Genomic DNA, 20,483 nt, shown 5'->3' with positions numbered 1-20,483 from the left:
CTACATGATTAGTAGTTGAGCTACCAAACTGGCACAAAGGTCTCTTAGTCCCCTGGCAGTTCACATCTATATTATATATTATGATGCCATCATGTTGCCTTGCAATCACCTACCATTGAACTAAAATTGACAATTTGTAGCATTCATGCACCTGCAGCACCTACAAAAATATAATTTTAATTTAATAACAGTACCTTTGCTATGCATAATATATTATGATGTCATCATGTTACCTAGCAAAGTAAGATGCTGAACTGCAGACAGAAATTCTGCAATAAAAGAACAAACAACAGTGTGAAAATGTTGGCCAGCCCATGCATTTTCCATCAATTTGTCACAAGAATCATCAGTTTGTAATTGATCTATTTTTTCCAGATTCATTTAGTAGTTTTAGTGAGTGGTTTTGCTGTACTTCCAGGGGTTTTTTGTTCATGAACCAATGTGCTAGCCCTCTGAAGGGAAAGGATGTTATTGTAGCATGTATCACTGAGAAATTCAGAGAAACACCCTGATAAAACACAAAGCCCCTCACTGTTATTCTTTGACAGCCAGCAAGGGGAGAACATATATATAATAAAAACAAGAACACAACTGAAAGAAAAGAAAGATACTTCCACCTATTCATATTCAAATGTGCTCTGTAGGAGGAGATATCAGATTCAGCTCAGGCAGTGCTTGTCTCTCGAGTGTTTTGTTTTTCTTGCAATATTAAGAGGCAATAATATCTAGGCCGTCACACTGAAAAGTGCCTTAGTAAGCACCTCTCCCGGGGCATGTCTTTTATTTCCCTCTCAAGTTGGCATCTTAACAAGCATTTGCATTTCAGTGAAACAGTTGGGAACAAATCCATTGGTTCAAATTGGATGGTCAACAGGGAACAAGCAATTTGAATTCCTCCCAAGTTCATCTTTTGGGAATCCTCGTTTTAAAATTTGTGTAATAAAATAGCAAACCCCAGTGCCACCACTGAATTGATTTTGCAGTTCACTTAATTATATATTTCTCCACACTCGTCCTTTCAGTGTGAAAGCAAACTCTTACCGGTATTCATGCCAGTGGCTTAACATCTTAGTTTCATCACTTCTGTTTTCTTTTCATCGCTGCCACCGTTGAAGTCAGATTCATATTTTAAACAAGTCTCCACATTATCTGAGGCCACAGTGGTATTAACTAGATGGAAAATGGCTCTAAAAAGTGTTAGCCTGGAGTGATGGGTTAAACAGTCCATGCCACCTGTTTTCACAGACACATTGAGACGTGCAGTAGGACAGATTAAAGACTTAGATTGTTCTTATCGTCTTGATCCCGTGATAAGAGGCTAACAAGTTTTGCAAATGTATGCACTGTTACTCCTGCACATCCTACTGAATCATCATTTGTACACGGCCATACATGTCTTGTTTAGTATATCTACTTAATATTTGGTATTGACTATAATTTTGCACATTTACAATTTAAGGTTTACATTTGTGACAGTGTTTTCCTAGGTTGAACAACTGAGTTAAAAGTTTATTTTTTTATCTGCCTAGACGTCATTCCTTTGTCATTTTAACGCACTTTTTCACGACATCTCTTCCAAACAAAACTAGTGCGCTCCTCTCAAGGTAACCCTGTTATTTGACAGTTTACCTAAAGAACTGGGAGTACAGCCAAAGCCTCCTATCAGAGGAAACACTGCCTAACAGTTGTGAAAGCCCTTTCCCTCTTTCTCCTCCTTTCTTCCTCATTTTTACATTTTCCTGTTTTGGTGTCTGGTAGCTTTGTGCTTTGCCTATAATAGAAAGTAAAGTCCTGTCCCCAGACGGCAGAGTGCAGACAAATAATAACTGGTGCACTGCGCTCTGATGGAAGGTGATACCCTGAGTTCTTGTCATCAGACCAGTTCCTGTGTCTGTTATGCATTTGTTTTGAGCTGAAAGGGTATAAAATATTAAAGCAGCAGAACATATTACAGCTAAGATTCTGTAGCTTCAGTTTCCTTTTTGAGCAAATCCTGCAAATGTAAATCGGTCCTTCAATTATATTTTGGATTTTTGAAGTAAATTATGATACATGCTCATTCATGTATTTTTGTGTTTAATTTCTCGGGGGTTCTAGTCTAAAAAACATCTATAGGTTGCTGAATGCTTTCACCCTTTCGACAGATTTGCTTTATGTTTTTAACAACAGCGTGAAAGGACGTGACTGGGCAGCATCACTTGTGTTCACCTTTATTCAGGAACACAGGCCAGACATGGTACACTTGCAAAGTCAACACAAATAGCTAAGCTCACTGAGCACAGGGCGGATGCTCTTTCACCCTAACCCCTCCCATTGTTTGTCCATATGCAGGTCACAGTTACATATACTTTATGTAATGGGCTGTCTTATCCTCTCACGGCAACACCTGTGTCAAAAAAAGGTGACTGCGTACCAGACAACACGAATATGACTAGACAGGTCAGAGACAGGATAATTATCTCAAGACAGAGTCAGGGTTAGGCCGTCCCAAAGCATACCAGTCAGATAGGATTTACTGCTCTGAGACTGTATGAAAGGACAGGAATAACAATAGCTGTTAGAGGAGGTGTGCAGTGCAGGCAGAGAGGAAGAAAAGAGGAGGAGCGAGACAGACACAAAGAGCCTAAAGACACAGACGGCAGGACAAAGGACTGTGCACAAGGTGGCAGACAAGACACAAAAATTACACTACTAAATTAATCACATTCTGGCAAGTTGCTTTTACATGTACGTCTCTCTGAAATAACGTTTTTGGCTTGGTCAGGTGCTTTTGCATCGTAAAGGTGCGCAGATACCTTGCAGGCACCACGCCGTGCTCCCGCCTTTGTGTTCAGAATGTAATTAGAGTCTTCGTGAGAACACCACAGTCATTAAAGGAGTGTGAAGAAAACAATCAGTCACACAGGCTGGAAACCGGTGATAATGGTGTGACTGTGTGTGTGCACGTGTATGTAGGTCAGGAGTTATCATGGGAACCTGCGGAATACAGGATTTTGTTTCATTTCTGCAAATTCCTGAAACAGTTCCTCAAAAATATCATATTTGGTTTTTACTGACACTGGTTTTCTGTTTGTCTAAAGTGTGGATTTACTGTAAAGACAAAGAATGACAGGTGCTGAAAAAGGGAACACAACTCTTTACTTCTTTATGATTATTAAACCAATAACAAATGTCAGCCCGATCTGATTTTGCCATTTTGAATTTTAACTATATATTTTAAATATTACTCAGCATATTTAGATGGACGTACTGAATGTCTGTAGTCAATAAATATTGTGAGATACCTAGAGGTCTTTTGAAAAGATCTTAGGACATACCTGGCTTTGTGCGCTGTAATTGTTTGCAACAACAAAGCTGAACTCAGAGTTTGCATATTGTTCCAGCAGCATGCTTTTCAGTTGTTGCAGGACCGAGGCTAAAGACAGCCCTGGAACACTATGCTTTGCTGGAATGCGGTACCTGAGTGTTTGACCTCACTCACCTCTAGCAGTCTTCCCTATGATCTGCCTCAGTTCTTTCTGAATACCTTCTGCCGCACAGAGAAATGGCATTCCTAAATTACAATGCACATGCTTTATTCTGCTTTGTGTTTCCCCCAACCTTGCTGCATCTGCACAAAGTTGAGCCACTGCCGTTCTGGTGGGAAGCCTCGTACATCAGCGCTTGAACTCTGTGATGTGAGCTGTCAAGATAAGGTGACAGCTTCTACTGGCTCCCAAACATTGCTTATGTCTGCAAATCTGTCCATCTTCAAAACAATAAAGGACTCTTACGCACTTCTCCTTGTCGATAGGCCAGATCTGATTAAAGATTTTACGTCAGCGTCAGGGTTCATTGCAAAAGATCACAAGCATAGCAATCACTGTCTTACATGTTCGGTTGTTGTGCACTATTAAAATAGTTTTCTAAAGTCACTGATAGCAGTGAATAAAACCACAGATTAGACTGCCACTTTTCCTAGACCTGAACTTTGAGCATTTAAAATCCAATTGTTAATCACCCAACAACATTCAGTGAAAACCCTCGGTCTTATGAAAGGTTCCCAATTATTAAAGATCTTTTCTTTCTGGTGCCTTAAAAGTGAAAGAAGTTGTATGCCAAACTCTATAAATCTGCATGTTCAGACAGCGACAGAGTGTCTAGTACGCAGGCATGCTTTTCTGTCTGTCTGTGTGTGTGTCTTAGCTTTGTTGGCATTCGTTAGTGACCCTGTGTTTTTTATGCATGTGCACATTGATTTCTGCGTAGGTCTGCTTTTCTATCTTGATGTACTTTTGTCCTTCTTGCATACATACATATGTAGGGATCTTTTAGCGTTATTGGCATCCATGCTTGAATGCACACCTTCACATGCGCAGAAGTATGACCAGTGGCAGTACCTGTGTGGTGTGTGCGTGCAGAACAGAGTGTTCTCCAGTTTCATAAGTGAACTTTGGAACCCTTTGGTACACGCTGGAGGCGGGCCAGTTTGTCCTAGATTGTTTACCTGCGTCTTGATACAATGACTGGAATGGCAAATCATGTTTACGCTCTTGAATGCAGCTTGGAAACGGGGAAAATGACACTGCAGATAGACAATTTGTCTTGCATACTGTGACCGGCTTCAAGTTCAAGAGTCACTTAAGTGGACATATTTCCTGTTTTTTCTCTTTAAAGACATCGTGAACCTGCTGTAAGGTTATTTAAAAAGAATCTTTGTGTGGGTAAAAATCTAAGACGATGATTGATTGGTTTCAAGCTCTTTATGGCAACCATTTCCACATACAATAAAAAGATGACAACAAATAAAAGAAAACTGCTGTCAGAATGCAAACTGAGCAGTTACTAAGAGGGTTTTCTTTTAATAAGAACTGTAAAAAGACAAATTTCCTCATTTCCCACGCGGATGGAAAAACCCCTAAACTCTGTCAATGCAACATGTTGTAACACTGTAGATGTTTATGTTTTTCTGGTTCATATCATTTTGTTTTTAATGTGCGATAAGATATCACATCACGTTGCGTTTATTTTAATTAATCAATGTCACCACATATCCTGTCAAGTCAAGTTCTTATCTGTTTAGAAGACTTACATCTCTGTATAAGGGGCAGGCATTTTGGCTCTTTGAGGGCAGGATAGGCTGGGGTTCCTTTAAACTCACAAACAACATTTCAGCCAATCGCAGCACAGTGCCAGCATATCACTGTGTTCCCATTAAATCTGGATCACACAACAGAGTGGATGTAGATCCTTCCCCTGGCTGAGTCACATCCTGAAATAAGTGCTCTTGTGCTACAATATAAATTCTGCTGAACTGAGAAAAAAAAACAAGTGTTTGAGGTTGTCTCAGAATTTGATTTGCCTTCAAAATGTAAACAATAATTAAATGATGGGATGCTGACATCTATCAAAGGCCTATCTAACCTCCCTTTCACTGGTGCCACATTTGAAGATTTAGGCTTCAAATGCTGTACAAAACTTTAAGCACAAGTTCAACTGCAGTCTTAATGAGTGGTCCTAATGGCATCTCCATAGCTAAGGCAGACTTACACCATAAATATAATAAATACACCATGACAAACTATAAATACAATAAATACAGGGTGTGATGATTGGATATTCACGGAGCCTAGAATAACAAAAAAAAAAAACTTATATGTTTTTTGCAAAGATGCCAACATGCTCAAAGCTATGATCCATTTTCAATACTTTTCATGTAAATATACATACAAATACATGCATGCTCACACCATCACTTACCAAAAAGATGCTTCCTTTTAGAATTGATACACTATCAGTAACACATCAACAGAGTGTTTTAACATGATAGTACCCCGTTACTCATCCATGTGTTAGTTTAAATACTTAGATTAGGATCTCTCTGTTGATTAAACAGACTTCCCATTAACTTTCATCAGGATATATATATATTTCAGCTTTTCTTCTGAAGAAGATAAGGCTTCTACTCAACTGCAAAATATTTTCTTTGAAGTACAACGGTGGCCAGCACATCTGGCCTTGTCCTCGTCTGTCTCAGGCCGTCCATGAGATTCTCACCATGCAGACAGGCTGAGGAAATATTGTGTACACAGTGTCCTCTCACCCTTCAGCGCTTCTCTCCCGCATTTGATCCACGCCATACCTCTGTGAGCCTGCACAGACTGAATACCCCTGTGGATTTCTTGGCTTCAACGTTAAATGGTTTGGTGATACTATTTGGAATGGGGGGGAATCAAATTAGGTGCTGAATATACATGAGTTCCCTTCACAGCTGCACTTGTATCAGCTTTCCCTTTGAGAAAAAAGTCAATGTGGCTTTCCTCAGTAAATGCCTTTAATGCAACTTTAAAGATTGGGTATATTTATGGACTTATTTACATATAAACAAGCCTAATTTCATGCAGCTGCTCCACCGATTCCAAGTCTGTAGCAATCAGTCAGAGTTTTCAATAGCATTGCCTCAAGCTATAACACAAATACCGGGTAAGATCCCTGGAGGGAACATTAAAGGCCTACATTCATTACAAATGAGAAGCGGTCCTCGCCCTGTTTCTGTTTGCGTTACTATTTCTGGTCGGAACACTTACAGTAGTGTGAAGTAGCCTGCATGTGTATGTGTAGGTGTTTGTTCCAGGAACAGTATGTGTGCTTAAGCAGTAGCTTTAATAATGATATATTCTTTTACACACTGAAAAAACTATTTTACCTTTAAGGTGATTTAAAGTCTTGGGTAAACTGCACATCTCACCCACAGCAGATATATTACACATTATTCTATCATCTTTGTTTTGATATACAGCGTTTTGTATGATCTGAGTCATTCATGTGGTCTTGTTAAAGGAGAATAATATAGGTCGTTGGGCTTGTAGAGATCGGTGAAGCAGGTTGCGATGGAACCTCCTCAGGCTAATGGTAGGAACTTAGGAGAAAGCACCCGTGTCTTAGCTTCAAAGTAATTTTACCAAGAAATGAGTGATGATTTATCTGATATTTTCTTTCAAAAAACAGCAAATGTCTGTATTTAGTAGTTTAAAAGAATCTAAAAAATGAATAATAGCTGAATAACAGATGTAAGAGACCCCTCAGAACATAAAGTAACTGAGGCAACATAAAAGGTTTAGAATTCTTTCGAGTTCTTTTGAAAGACTTACGACATATTTCTTTGGAAACTATTTTCCATTTTGTTGCAAGGCGGTTTGTTTGATGCTCGTTTGTGTTAAAGCTGCAAATGTGCTTTTCTGTCATAATGACCGGGAATGACTTGTTTCAAATTATCCGTGGGAACTTTGTCATTGCTCCATCGTCGTGTCGCAGGTGACAAAGGATTAGCTTTAATACTCAGCGGAGAAGCCTGCTGGAGTCTGTGGGAACGATTCAGTGTTTGGATGACACTGACAGTGAGAGTTAGCAGGGTGTCCATCATCCAGTTAAATCCAGATCATGCTGACAAGGTCATACGCGCGCGAGTATGCACGTATGCAAACGTGTGACCAACTGGATTCATCAGCATACACACAGGCAAGCAAAACACAAGCAAACACATAAACACACACCAGAGGATGGCTCAATGAGGCCTAAGCTCCCTCCAGTGTTGTCCCAGTTGTTGGTGACTCGGGTCACACAGCTGCAAGCTCAGCTAGCTCAGCCTCAGCTGGAAAGCGACGAAGATGGAAAAATGAAGAAATCACAAGAAAGAATATACATAAAATGAAAGGTCGTAACATGAATATGAGGAATAGTTTGAAGAAGATGAAAAGAATAATGATACTATAAAACATGCATGTGAAAGTGAGCTAAAAAGAAAAAGAGGTTCATCTTTTCCTTATTGTTAAAAAGCTGCAGACTGCTCATTATTCTAGTCCATAAAGTATAAACAAATTTCCCACGTGTGGGACTAATAAAGGTTATCTTATCTTATCTTATCTTATAAAAAGAATAAAATATTTTTTGTAATTTTGCCTCTTTACACCATCACAGTAAATTTCAAACCAGTCAAAATGTGACTGAAGTGCATTTTCAGCTTTAACTCAAAGGGTAGAGCAAAAACATTCACGAATTACAGACAGTTTCATGGCCAGGTGAGGCCCCTTCCCTTGATATTTCATGACCACTAGTTACACTCAAGTACAGGAAAGCCAGAAGAACCTTTCCAGAAAACCTCTGAGAGTCTTCACAGGTCTGCAAAGAGGATGGACACATGAAACCAAAATGAACTTGTATCAGTTCAATGGGAATATAAAACAATGGAGAAGGAGAGAAACAAGCTCATGATGTGAAACATCAATGCATCATCTGTGTGGCATAGGCATGTATGGCTGGCAGTGGAACTGGATCACTAAGGCAGCAGGATGAATTCTGAAATGTATGGGCGTATTCTCTCTGCTCACATTCACTCAGTTGCTCTATAACTGATCAGACAGTGCACGACTCAAATCATACTGCAAAACCAGCCCGAGAGTTTCTCAAGGCAAAGAAATGTGATATTCTTCAGTGGCCAGGTCAGTCACCTGATCTCTGCCCATTAGATCATGCTTTTCAGTTATTAAAGTTAAAAGTGAAAACAGAAAGACAGACAAACAAGGAGTGGATGAAAGTGGTTTCTATTGAAGACCTGACAGAGCCCACGGGTTGTCTTTAACTACAATAATTTTGTTCTAAGTATTAAACACAGTACTTAAATTTAGCATGATTCTATTTTGGTCAACTAATTTTGAACATCTGGGAATTGGGGACTATTGATAGAAATTATTAGGAGTAATAAAGTGTTAATAAACTACTTTTTCACAAAACCTATGAATTAAATCTGAAAGTCTGCACTTCAGTCAGATCTTAGCTTTGATTTAAAATTCACTATGCTAGTGTACAGAGATATAATTAAAAAAGTGACATTAGCCAAACATTTATAGCTCTAACTGTATTTACTTATACTGTATGCTTGCCAGTGACAGCCATGATTATGATGAACATCCTGTGCTAAAATCACATTTCTAATTGCTTACTAATGTTCTAGTTGCTGATAGGGTTGACAGTAAATCCAACCAACTCCTGACAAGTTAAACCTGATACTATCATTTAGTATCAACGGATGAATGTGTGTAACAGTCAACTTTGCTGCAGATCCACCAGACTGCAGTGGATTTCAGTGAAGCCTGTGCCCATATCTAGTCCGATGTCAGCATTCCATAGTTAGACAGATTAATGGCAGTGAACTCTGCAACCCTTTGTTCTGGGATGTGATCCAGCCATGCGAAGTGTCATCCACTAGATCCAGTCTTTAAATATATACATACTTTCACGTAAACACAGAATGTTTTTTTTTATCTGTCTTGGATACATATTTTTTATTTTAAATGTTTCCATTATCAACTGAACAGAATATAGTATTGGGTAGACCCATAGTTCCTTTCCAGTTTGCACCCCTGTAGCGTTTTGAGAGATCACTAAACTGCATCCATACTAGTCAGAGAGTTTGCCATCTTTCAGAGTGAACAATATGGTGTGTCTGCATGTGTGTGCGCGTGTTCTCCTCTGCCAATGTCAGTGTAAACGCAGTAAAATACAGATGGGAATCCTAAGGGCTACTGACTCGAACATACTGTTTGTGGGGGGAAGATTTGGGGCTGGGATATGAATGTTGCCTGACAGGGTTTCACCTGTGATATTCCCTTAACACAGTCCTCTGGGCCTCCGCTCTACTTCAGTATTTTCACAGTAAATTTAGCCGGAACATGTTGCTCGTTAGAATACAAGGTAAATCTTTACATTATGGCCTGAAGCTGTCTGACTTCTGCTGAGTTGCATTCTGGTGCCAGATGCTGCAAAGTCCCCACGCTTGTTAACTGCAATATACTGCACATCACCATTTCTACAATAGTGCCTGTTCTTCTATTAGTTACGGTGAAAGCTACTGTAAATGAACTGAATATAATTATGTATTGGCTAAAATGAAATATAATAACAATTTCTGGTAAGCAAACCATTCAAACGGACCTTTATGTTGCCGTGGGAAACTGCATTAAGCCGGTAGTCCTTGTCTTGTCTTTTTAATGATAATGAACACAGGTTAGCACCCAGACAGCTGTTATAAAGCAAAGGAGGTTCTCTATCAAGGGACTAATCAGATAGGTACAGTTCCCTACAGATGGCGAGGACTACACATGTTCACGAACGCACACACACACCTGTTTGTTGTAGCTTCTGATTTAGTGAGATTGGGCTTTTAAAAAACAAGCGAAGAAATGTTTCTTCTTTATACTATGAAGATCACAATTAAAGCCTTTAATGTAGATAAGTAATCCCCTCAAAGTTGGTATTTATTTTTTTGCCTGTAATTTAGTAAACCTGCTTAATACAGCAGCTGGTGGCTGATATTTATATCCCAGGTGTGTAATTTCTTCCTTTTTTCCTCTTTCTGTTTCACTGAAAATCAATCTAGGATTTACATCATCACTGCTCTTCTGAAATTATACGACAGCAAAAGTCATATTTACATTTTTTCCCCAAAGCTCATTCTTATTCTGTTCATTTCTTTTAAGAGTCGGGGAAACACAGTTATTCAAATTTCTTAAAGTTACTTAACACCACATGTTGTAACATGATCGACTGTCTGGTCGGTAGGAAGATTACTTTCTCGAGACATGTAATTACAGGGCACCTTTGGTGTGGCGGAAAAACAAAAGCAAGGGGCTCAAAAACTGGTTGGCACACTGTCATCTTCTTGCTTACTGCAGGCAAATTGAGAAATATGTCAGGGGGTTACATAAAAAGTAAACACTACATTAAGTGGGATACGTAATCCATACCTTACAGGACAAAAATGCCCTGAGCTGCACAAATGTGACCTTGTAAAACTGTAGGAAAGCAGGTTTCCTTGCGTGACCTTGCAGAATACACAGTGATTAAATATTACAGATTTAACATGAACTGCTCCTGAACTGCTCTGTACAGCAAAGTAAGCAGATCTGGAGGAAAGCTGTCCAAGAAAAACAACCCTGAATGCTGATAGAGATCTGTGATTGTTTGACACTGTGAACTGAGTTAACCCGAAATTCCTCTGCTACAAGGAAATATAGATGGCAATTTGTTAATTTCCAAGCAGTGTGGTAAAATTAACCGACCAAATTATCAGTGCTGACTAAAAGCTTATTGCCTTTATATTTTATTTCCTTAAAATATGCCACAGACTCCCATTTCTGGATGAAGATGGATGAAGCTTTCTGTCTGATAGCCCTACATATGCACTGGAGATTTGCTTGAAGAACTGGTTTCACATACTGTCCTGTTGTGTAAAACCACACTCGTCTGTGTATCACAGTCTACAGACTATCAAATGTCTTGTCAACAGACTGGATTAAATGGAGACAGACATGCGAGACACTTACATGGAGCTGTCAAATTAAAAAGAAACTAGTTATGCAAAGCGTGGGTTCATTTTGGTGTTACACCTTTAACAACAGCAGTAGCTCTTCAAACATTTACACCCTTTGATTACAATGAAAGCATACTGCAGTTGACAAACCCAGCAATTAAAAGTACTTTGGGATTTTTTAACTCAAGTACATGATAAGGCATGTTGCATAAGAGGCAGCTGAGCTAAGTTATATGCAAATTACAAGGAGTTGTGTAATGAGGTGTCCAAAAAACTTGTTTTGTGGTGTAAAGGTTCATTACATTAACAAGTTTGTTTCACATCATAGGAGAATGGCCCGATTATATTTTTATTGCACTTATTATGGCCGATTACATGAGGTAAGGAGACAGGCATGATGATTGTTCCCTTTAGGTGCAGTCAGAGAAATACCTTTTGCTTTGTTTGCCTCAAAGAGGCACTCCAGTGATTTAGAGATGAAACCGCTGGCGCCATTTCAGCAAACTGGCATTTTCATTGTAACTCTGAGGCCATTGTATTCAGCCAGATTGGAGACGCATCATACAAGTGTCAGCCTGAGCATGGCACTCACAGCTATGGCTGCATATCCAGAGGTTTCGCCAGACCTCAATTGTCTCTTTGTGCTCTGAGAAAACAGCTGCTGAGAGCAAACAACAGCAGAACAGTGAGCTAACACTAAGAGGGCTTTCGACTCTTGAACAGCCTCTTCATTTGGAAGCCAGAATGGGACAGTCTAAGACGCGTCCTGCTGAAGTTGCCCCTCTTGGGGCACGGCCACCCTCCCCTAGGTCGGTGTGCGCCCTCCGGCTGGCCGAACAATCCCAGAGATTCTGCTGTCACTACCAGCACTTCAACTTTCCTGAGAGACCTATGAGCTACTCACCCCCTTACTCACCGAGTCTGTTCAAGAGGCCAGATCGGCGGTAAGTGGGGGCGGCCGAGGACAGTAGGAGAATTTGTCTTGCTTGTGGTGTGGGGACATTTGCCAGGCTCGACAGTAACATGTGTCGGTGACAGATGCGCACGCCAAAGGCGGTTAAAGAGAAGACGAGCTCTGGAGGCTGGCAGCTTGTCAACATCTAAATGATATAGAGTTGTCATTGCAGTATTTTCAGCAGTTACAATCCTTAAATGAAACGATTGCCGTTACAGTTTTCATAATGTTCAATCTGCTAATGTGGTGAGAAACAGCACTAGAAGAAAATGCTGCAGCTTCAGGCTCATTATCAGATGTACTTATGGGGATTACTAGAGTAACACGTTCGTTTGGGGTGTTATTTTGGACTGTTGCTCGTGGTGACTTTGAAAAATGGATTTTTGTGCCCGCGGCACTGAAAGCGGGAAAAGTGATATCACTACCAGTCCTTGGATAGCAGTGTCAATCCTGTCATCACTCTCTGCCTGCACAATATATCACATAAAGAAATGTTACATTCAATACCAGGGCATGAATTTATTGAAACATCTCATGAGAGAGACCAAGGCCATGTGCCCTATTGTTATTCATGGCTCAAGAGTCTGAGGTGATGAGATAATAACGACTGCCTCTGGGTGTCCTAGTGTATGAATGAGTTCAGTGTGAATTCAGTATTCATTGTTTGTAGCTGTTCTTGTTGCCCACACTGCCAGCTTCCTCTGAGATAGCCTCTGGCTGCAACCTTTGGCATGCACGAGTATTGTCGGGCCACACTCTTATCCACGCTATGCATTCCTAATTGGCCCAAAAAGAATTTTTCTTCTGTATATATTTTCTCTGCAGTATTATGAATAGCTTCAATTTGACGGGGAAAAAGTACAACTCCTAAAATGCTGTTCATAACAAAAAGCTGGAAGGCTGGTATTATGTGACGGCCTTATTCTTTTGAAGCCATCAGTACAGATGAATCATGGTATTATATAATGGAGTTGGCTCTTGCGCAGGAGACATCTGATGGAAACTGTGGGCCATCGCCTAGCTCCAAAATGACTCACTGAATTGGGCACACGCCGAAATTGTTAGGCATTAGGTGTTCCACGGAAACACGAGGGTATTTATTTTTTGAAAAGGCAGGAAAAATCTGTATTCCTCTTGAAAGGAGGAATTTAATCAATATTTTCCATCACTTAAATTTGTATCAGAGTGATTCTAAAGCTTCTGTAGTAGGAAAAGCAGGAGACTCAGTTTACACTGTGATCATCTTACCTAATGCGGTTCATTGGTTATACTGTGCTGGAAGGCTCCCCACTGTGTAGGTCCTATCTGTGCATCTCAGCTGAAGACATTCGCTGTGACTCCTTCCTCCAAAATGGGACTATCACTGCTGGGCAGGGTAATTCACCTGTCTCCCATTGCTCGAAGCGGGCTGGATATTAAACCTGGCAGCTGAACTGTCGCAGCACGAAATCTGAGACGACAGGCACGATGGGCCCTAATACCCAGTCACTGTGCTTTCTGCTAAGCCTTGTTAGTCCAACCAGAAGTCCAACCACTTTAATTGTTTTGTTATGTAACACAACTCCTTCTTCTCCTCTTTCAAAAAAACAGAAGGAAAAAAAAGGAATTTGGTTTTTAAAGTTATAAAAAGTTAGAGGTCTGGGATTATTTAATATTTTAAATGCAGGTCCACGGTCTTTAGGCATGTGTGATCATGCAAAAAATATCTTTGGACTCATAATTGAATTATTTTATTCAGATAACATCCTAATTTTTTTTTCTGTCCTTATTTAAATAGACCTAATATCCTTTTGAAAGATATGACTGAAAGGATGTGGATTATGAATGAGCAAAATTTAATAGAGTTGATCCCCTCAGCAGGGAATCTGCATAAAAGTTATCCATGGTTGAATATTCCACAAGTTGATGTGCCTGTAGAAGAATTGTTATGCAGAGACTCTTTAATAAAATTGTAATTGGCTTATTATCAGTATTGAATCAGATAATTGCAACAACAAAATGGAACATAATGTGACAGCTGAGAAGTGCCGGGAAATTACATTAAAGCTATTAAAACCTGCAGCGAAAACAAGGTCTATTACGCAATAATAGCAGTGGGTAATGCGATGGAAAAAATGGGATGACAGCAGGTGTTCTCTCTCTGTATCCTTTGTAGTTATCCTATGTGACAAATGACTTATTATTTTATGCTTTGTGTGGATGCATTTGAGCTTCATGTGGTAACATGCCCGTTCGAAAAGGTCTCGCTTAGAGAGCGTTGCAAATTGATGTACTCCGGTAAGAGGTTGTTGATGCTTAATGTAACTACGCAGGGGTGGTCAATTAACTTTCCCAAGGGGGCCACATGAGAAACTGGGACTGTTGTGGAGGGTAGTACTAATAAGCTGAACTCAATTTTGCTCAATATTAATTTTATCACTTTAAAAGCTTGTTGGTACAGCCCTCCACAACAATCCCAGTTTCCCAGTGAGCCCCTTGGGAAAATTAATTGCCCACCTCTGCTATAGAGGTACAGATCACCCATTAAATATCCTGCAGTATGTTGTTTATTGGCTGAGACAATGGACTGTAGTGTGATAAAAACTAAAAGGAACAAGAAATGATGTGGTAGGCATATACCATATGAACAAGTAGGAGCTAAGTCCTTAACTATAAATATAGAATGCCATTTGAGAATTTCCAGAACTGGAAAAACAACCTGGAAATGTACGGTGTACGGAAAATTCCCAAGGAAACACCAGGTTCCCTCTAATTAATTTTGTTGCCCAAGTGCACTGTAGTCTACATTTTCACCACTAGAGTCCGGTAGAGTTCAGACATAGACTGATTGGAAATTTACCTGTGGATAGGACGGAAAAGTACCTATACATGTGCATATGGTACGTGTGGATGGTGCAGGACATTCCGTTAGAGCATATACTGTGAAAAACTCCAGAGTATCATCAACCAGTCATGTGAACAAAATGCGAGGGTTTTTTTCTTTTACATGTCGGTAACACTGTCAGTACTGACATGTAAAGTAACTCGATAAAAAAAGAAATTAAAAAAAAAACAATCTTCCTAAGAAGTCACATTAAAAATCACTTGTTAAATAAGCCCGTTTAATAAATTAGCCATATGACAGTATAAGGAAAAACTTTTTGGCTTTATTTACATCAATCGAGGGTTTTAATTTGCTGCAAGAACGAGTAACAGTGCAGGCTAACGTGTTCAGATAGTTTGTTTTCTACTACTTGTTGCAGCTTTGCGGATTTCGGTTTGTGGGTTCGCAGAGACTCACGAGAAGTTCAGCAGCGGGGCAGAGCTGACGCTGCCTTCAAATGCTGACGTTTAAGCTCGGCATTTGGAGTAGTAACTGTTTACTAAAAGGGTAATGAAACCTAATTGTTTATCGTGACTGCTTTGCTTTAACTGGTGCACGGCTAAACTATCAAAAAGGTTTACTGATGAGAAGTGATTCAAGACCCACATCAAGCTTATATTTCTTTCATTTTAAAGGGTTATGATTGCTTATATAAGTGATAAGTATTATATACCTTATATATATAAGGTATATATATATATATATATATATATATATATATATATATATATATATATATATATATATATATATATATATATATATGCAATAATTATCATATAGCCATGTTAATGATCTGATAAAACAGATAAAAGGAAGGATGCAAAATTAATGCATCACTTTGGGGATTTGGGATTTTTATTAGTTCTGAACGTCATTGCATCATGCTTATCCTGATTATACTGAACCTGCAGAGGAAAAAAAACATAAAAAGTAGTTAAATGAAGACCAAACACATAATCAATGCTACAGCCAATCTTATGATCAAGGTATTGAATGATCACTACGTGACCTATGGTTTAACTATTATGTCAAAAAAACAACAAAAATGCTGAGGTCGTGGCTGTTTATCAATCTCACACTGTTCTTGTTTTTTGCTCATGACACTGGAAGGCACCAAAAAGAAAAAAACTGCCCCCCTCCCTTCACCCCTCCTTCTCAGCTTATTTGACTAATTCATGCACGCGTCATGTGACGTCAGAACGGCAGTCGTTCAAATACTGGCCGGTGGCAGAAATAGCATCAGACAGTCGCTTGTAAAAATCCGCGAAGCTGACAAACCCGACACAGCACTGCGCTTAGCCCGAAGCGAGTTAGTGCATCGTTGCTAAAGACGAAACAAACCCGGATCCCTATTTAGCTGATCAACCAGCCGCAAACGTGGCGAGAAATATTATCCAAACGAGTCTGGTACTCAACATGAGCACGGAGATGTTCGCTAAAACACCAATGGAGGTTGCCGTCTACCAGTTGCATAACTTCTCCATCTCTTTCTTCTCCTCTTTACTCGGAGGAGACGTTGTTTCGGTCAAACTTGACAACAGGTAAATGGTCATCAAATACTTGAATACGGTTCTTTTTTATTTATGTGTGAGGTTTTACCAAACGTTCGTCTGTTTTGTTCTTTTTCTTTTATTTCCTCATTCTGCTTCAATACTGAATGCTTTGCTGGTGGTTCAAAACACATTTATGTGCTCGATTTCTGATGTTAAGAGTTCCCAAATGCTTTCTGCTGAGCTGTGTTTCTCTCTGCTGCCTTTGTGGACTTTGAACAGATATCTGTTCTGCCCTATTTGCCTTATCGCTAGCTGGCTGCCGCATACTCAGTAACAAGGTTACACTGAAACCTAAATAAAACCTTAATCTGACTCCAAAAGCAATTGACGTGTAGTTTATGTTTGGCAAAAGTAGCCAAGATACCAGCGGAGCAAACGGTTTTCATTTCCGTTTGGAATGCTTTCTGTTTCACCTTAGTAACCCTGGGAATTCCCAGAATTGGAGCGACATGTTTTCTTTGTTTTTCTTTTGTGGAATATGAGGTGACTTGAAGAGTTTTAAGTTGCAGAATGTTAATTAATGGGCTCTATTTCTTCTCTTTTGCAGTGCCTCTGGTGCTAGCGTTGTGGCCATCGACAACAAAATCGAGCAGGCCATGGTAAGCTAATAACACACCAGCCACTACACCGAGATGCATTACACATGCATGCAGTGTACAAGTAGCATAGCTGTTTCCTTCAAAGTGATAATAACCACAAAGTTAAAATGTTAATTGTGTATCACAGTAGATATTTTCCCTCCCAGACCTTAAAACTGTGAGATTTTGCTAGATTTCTTTACTAAAGGTTAATTCATACATCAGAACAGTTATAATCAACGACCGCCCAAAATACAGTTATGTAAAATCAGCTCTGTGAAGTGTCTAGGAAGTCCCTGCAATGTGACCGTAGCACAGGCTGCTGCACGCTTTATTGACGTGCAAAGTAGTAAACGTGCAGGAATGTGCACCTTTGAGTTAAGTAACATGTGAACTTTATTGTGCCTGCTAGATCACAAGAAGTACATGTGAGACTAGGAGTAAAATATAGTAGCAGATATCCTCTAATGGAAAAACTTGGCTGGCAAACCCAGTCCTTCTTTTAGACTGTGCAAGCAATCAAACCAGCCTTGCAGGCTGTAACAGTTGCTCTGTTTTATGTACCTAAACTAACCTCTCTTCTTTTGCTATGACAGGACCTTGTCAAGAACCACCTGATGTATGCAGTGCGTGAGGAGGTGGAGATCCTCAAGGAACAGATCAAGGAGCTGGCTGAGAAGAACAACCAGCTGGAGAGAGAGAACTACCTGCTGAAGAACCTAGCCAGTCCAGAGCAGCTGGAGAAGTTCCAGTCGCGCATCCCGACGGATGTGCTGTTACCCCTGGACAATCAGAACATCCAGGGCACTCCGGAACAGCAGCAGCAGCAGCAGACCTGCAACCACAGCACTGGTTCTGCTGTATAAGTGGCTCTGCCTTGGGGCGGGCAGAGCCACTGTCTCTTTCCAATTATGGACCTCCATTTGAATGAAAGCGTCATTAAATCGCTGCCGCAGAGATCTCTTCAAAACAATGAAGGTGAAGCATCTGGGCTTTAAATGATCGATGGGACACAAACGAACTGTTGACACTGATAAGCACAGACCAGAACTGAAGACGCTCTGACCGGTGCCATGTCAGGCCCGTCCTCTGATACCGTCCAGCTTTTTGTCATGTTCCCTCTAATATAGACGAAAGTGTTAAGAGTAGCGAGAAGGTTCTGACTAGACACAGTCGAGAACTTGCTGACAGAGGGCGGCTTTCCCTGCCTAGCCTAACCCTTCCAATAGGTGAGAAGGTGTTGATCGGGCTGGCCCTGCAGGTGCTTGACTTGGAAAAGTGTGGAGAGTTTGCTCTTCCATTACTCACAGGAAACCCATCTGAGACGGCCCTCCAGGTCTCAGTGAGAGGTGCCCCATTGCGTGGATTTGTCTCAAAAGCCTTGCAGCAGTACATTTCAGCCTCATAACAAAGACTTTACCTGTACCGACAATGTATTGCTGATGTGTTTGTGTACATCCGAGCATAACACCAATAATTAACAGAATAAGCTGGGCAACAGAGGTAGAGGTCAGTACAGATTAATGTTTTTAGAGCTGGTGAACCGATCAGTATACTGTTAATGATTCAAAAAGTGTAATTTTGTATTGCCTGCAGTTGGGGCTTGCTGCTTATGGGGGAAAATTAATCCTGCTCTGTTTTTGTTTTTGATTTTGGAACAAAAATCAGTCGTTTGTAAAGTAGGAACATTGTGTTTTTTCTTCAAACGTTTCTTATTTTGTAATATATGGTGCATATCTGTTTTCCTAACTCTTGACGGAATAACTACAATGTACATAGAGTTTAAAAGTCCTGAGATTAACATAGTATAGCTTGCTTGCAAGCAGACACCTGCATTTCTCGCTGCAGATGCACTCCTGACTGTAGCAGCGTCATCGAGCATCTGGCCTGTTTACCTGCTCAGATGCCAACTCGAAAACAATGGCATGACAACAGTGCCTGTAAAGAAAGAGAGGAACGCATTCTCACACTGTCCTCAGTTGCTGCTGTTGTTATTGTTGTTGTTTTCTAGCTACCAAAGACTCGTTATGTTTTCCACACAACAGCAGACGCTGAGCAAACCAGGACCATGTGCAAAACTTCACAGGGAGAAGTCTTCGTCGTAACTAGAGCTGACCTTTGTATTTGTTTTGTAAAAGATGACTGTATTGTTGCTGTAATGTATCCTCAAGAGTTGTTCACTAGATGTTTGGATACAACTGCACATTTGCAATAAACCTTGTTTACATTATAAAATAAGCTGACATTGTCGCTCTCTCTCTTTTTCTTTTTCTAAATTAAGTCTGCCCTTCGGTTCATACTATATAGTGTCTGTAGTTTTTAAGTAGGGCTGGTAGTGTTAGTACTAAGAATATCATCCCATCACTAAAATGTCATGTGGTACCATCACATGCTTTTGTTGCTGAATTTTAGTAATAAGAGTGGGATACATTCAAGAATGGCTATCTTTAAAATGGATTTCCTTAATGTACGTGATGTGAAGTTGCATACTCTGTAATGGAGAAATCTGAAACTGGGAGGAAAAACTCAGTAGCTGCAGCAGTAGACTTTATTTTCAGGGGCAAAAGTTGAACAGCTGAGAAATCCGTTCATCTGAGTTTCAGAGTAAACAACCCTTCAACTTCTGTTCAAACTAGCATGGCTTTCCTGGAAGTTGTAGCCTCTTCATCTCAGTATCTGAATACATTGATTTTCTATTGAATTCTGCGTGCCCTGTTTGTGTTTATGAAGTCTGACAAACAGCATGTGATTTGTGAAATTGTGAAATGCATGGATCTCTGGGGTACTGCAGCACAAGTTTGTGTTTGCTATTTATGGCTGCGCAGAGTTGGAGTTTTTTTACCCCTTGACAATTTGAGAAAGTAACTTATTACTCACTCTTTATTTTTCCAAAGTCAAAACCAGCACGACCGCTAATGACAGCGAAATAATAATAGTTAGGTTGCATGCAGATTGGAATCTGGCAGAGTGAAAAAACAGTTTGTCCAAGAAGCATTTTCCTTCAGACGGACTGGCAGCCAGTCACAGCAGCTTGTGTGCAGCTACACATGTTGTGGCTTCCCTGGTACGCAAACTAGACTTGCATAGTTGAAATGAGGAGACATGTCTCTGGCCCACAACCATCATCACGGATCAGATTTCACTGTTGTGAACACGGCATTGTTACCAGTGCTTCCTTATAAAC

At 40.1% G+C, this 20,483-nt stretch overlaps 1 protein-coding gene across 2 annotated transcripts in view; it reads left to right on the top strand.

The window, feature by feature from the left end:
• Positions 1-19,537, top strand: part of tsc22d3 (TSC22 domain family, member 3) — a 32,442-nt gene extending 12,905 nt beyond the window's left edge. Inside the window, exons 1-3 of one of the 2 annotated variants that reach the window (XM_026142943.1) lie at positions 15,985-16,709; positions 17,269-17,320; positions 17,896-19,537. In XM_026142943.1, coding sequence (XP_025998728.1) covers positions 16,585-16,709; positions 17,269-17,320; positions 17,896-18,165 — 447 coding nt within the window. In that variant the 5' untranslated portion in view covers positions 15,985-16,584 and the 3' untranslated portion in view covers positions 18,166-19,537. Of the gene's footprint in view, positions 1-15,984; positions 16,710-17,268; positions 17,321-17,895 lie in introns of those variants that run through there. The other variant, XM_026142935.1, reaches the window with a different exon arrangement.
• Positions 19,538-20,483: the final 946 nt, after the last annotated feature.

Source organism: Astatotilapia calliptera, chromosome 2, assembly GCF_900246225.1.
Source record: "Astatotilapia calliptera chromosome 2, fAstCal1.2, whole genome shotgun sequence".
Lineage (NCBI taxonomy): Eukaryota > Metazoa > Chordata > Actinopteri > Cichliformes > Cichlidae > Astatotilapia > Astatotilapia calliptera.
The sequence above is the reverse complement of the archived record's forward strand: the minus strand, read 5'-3'. Positions and strand labels throughout refer to the sequence as shown.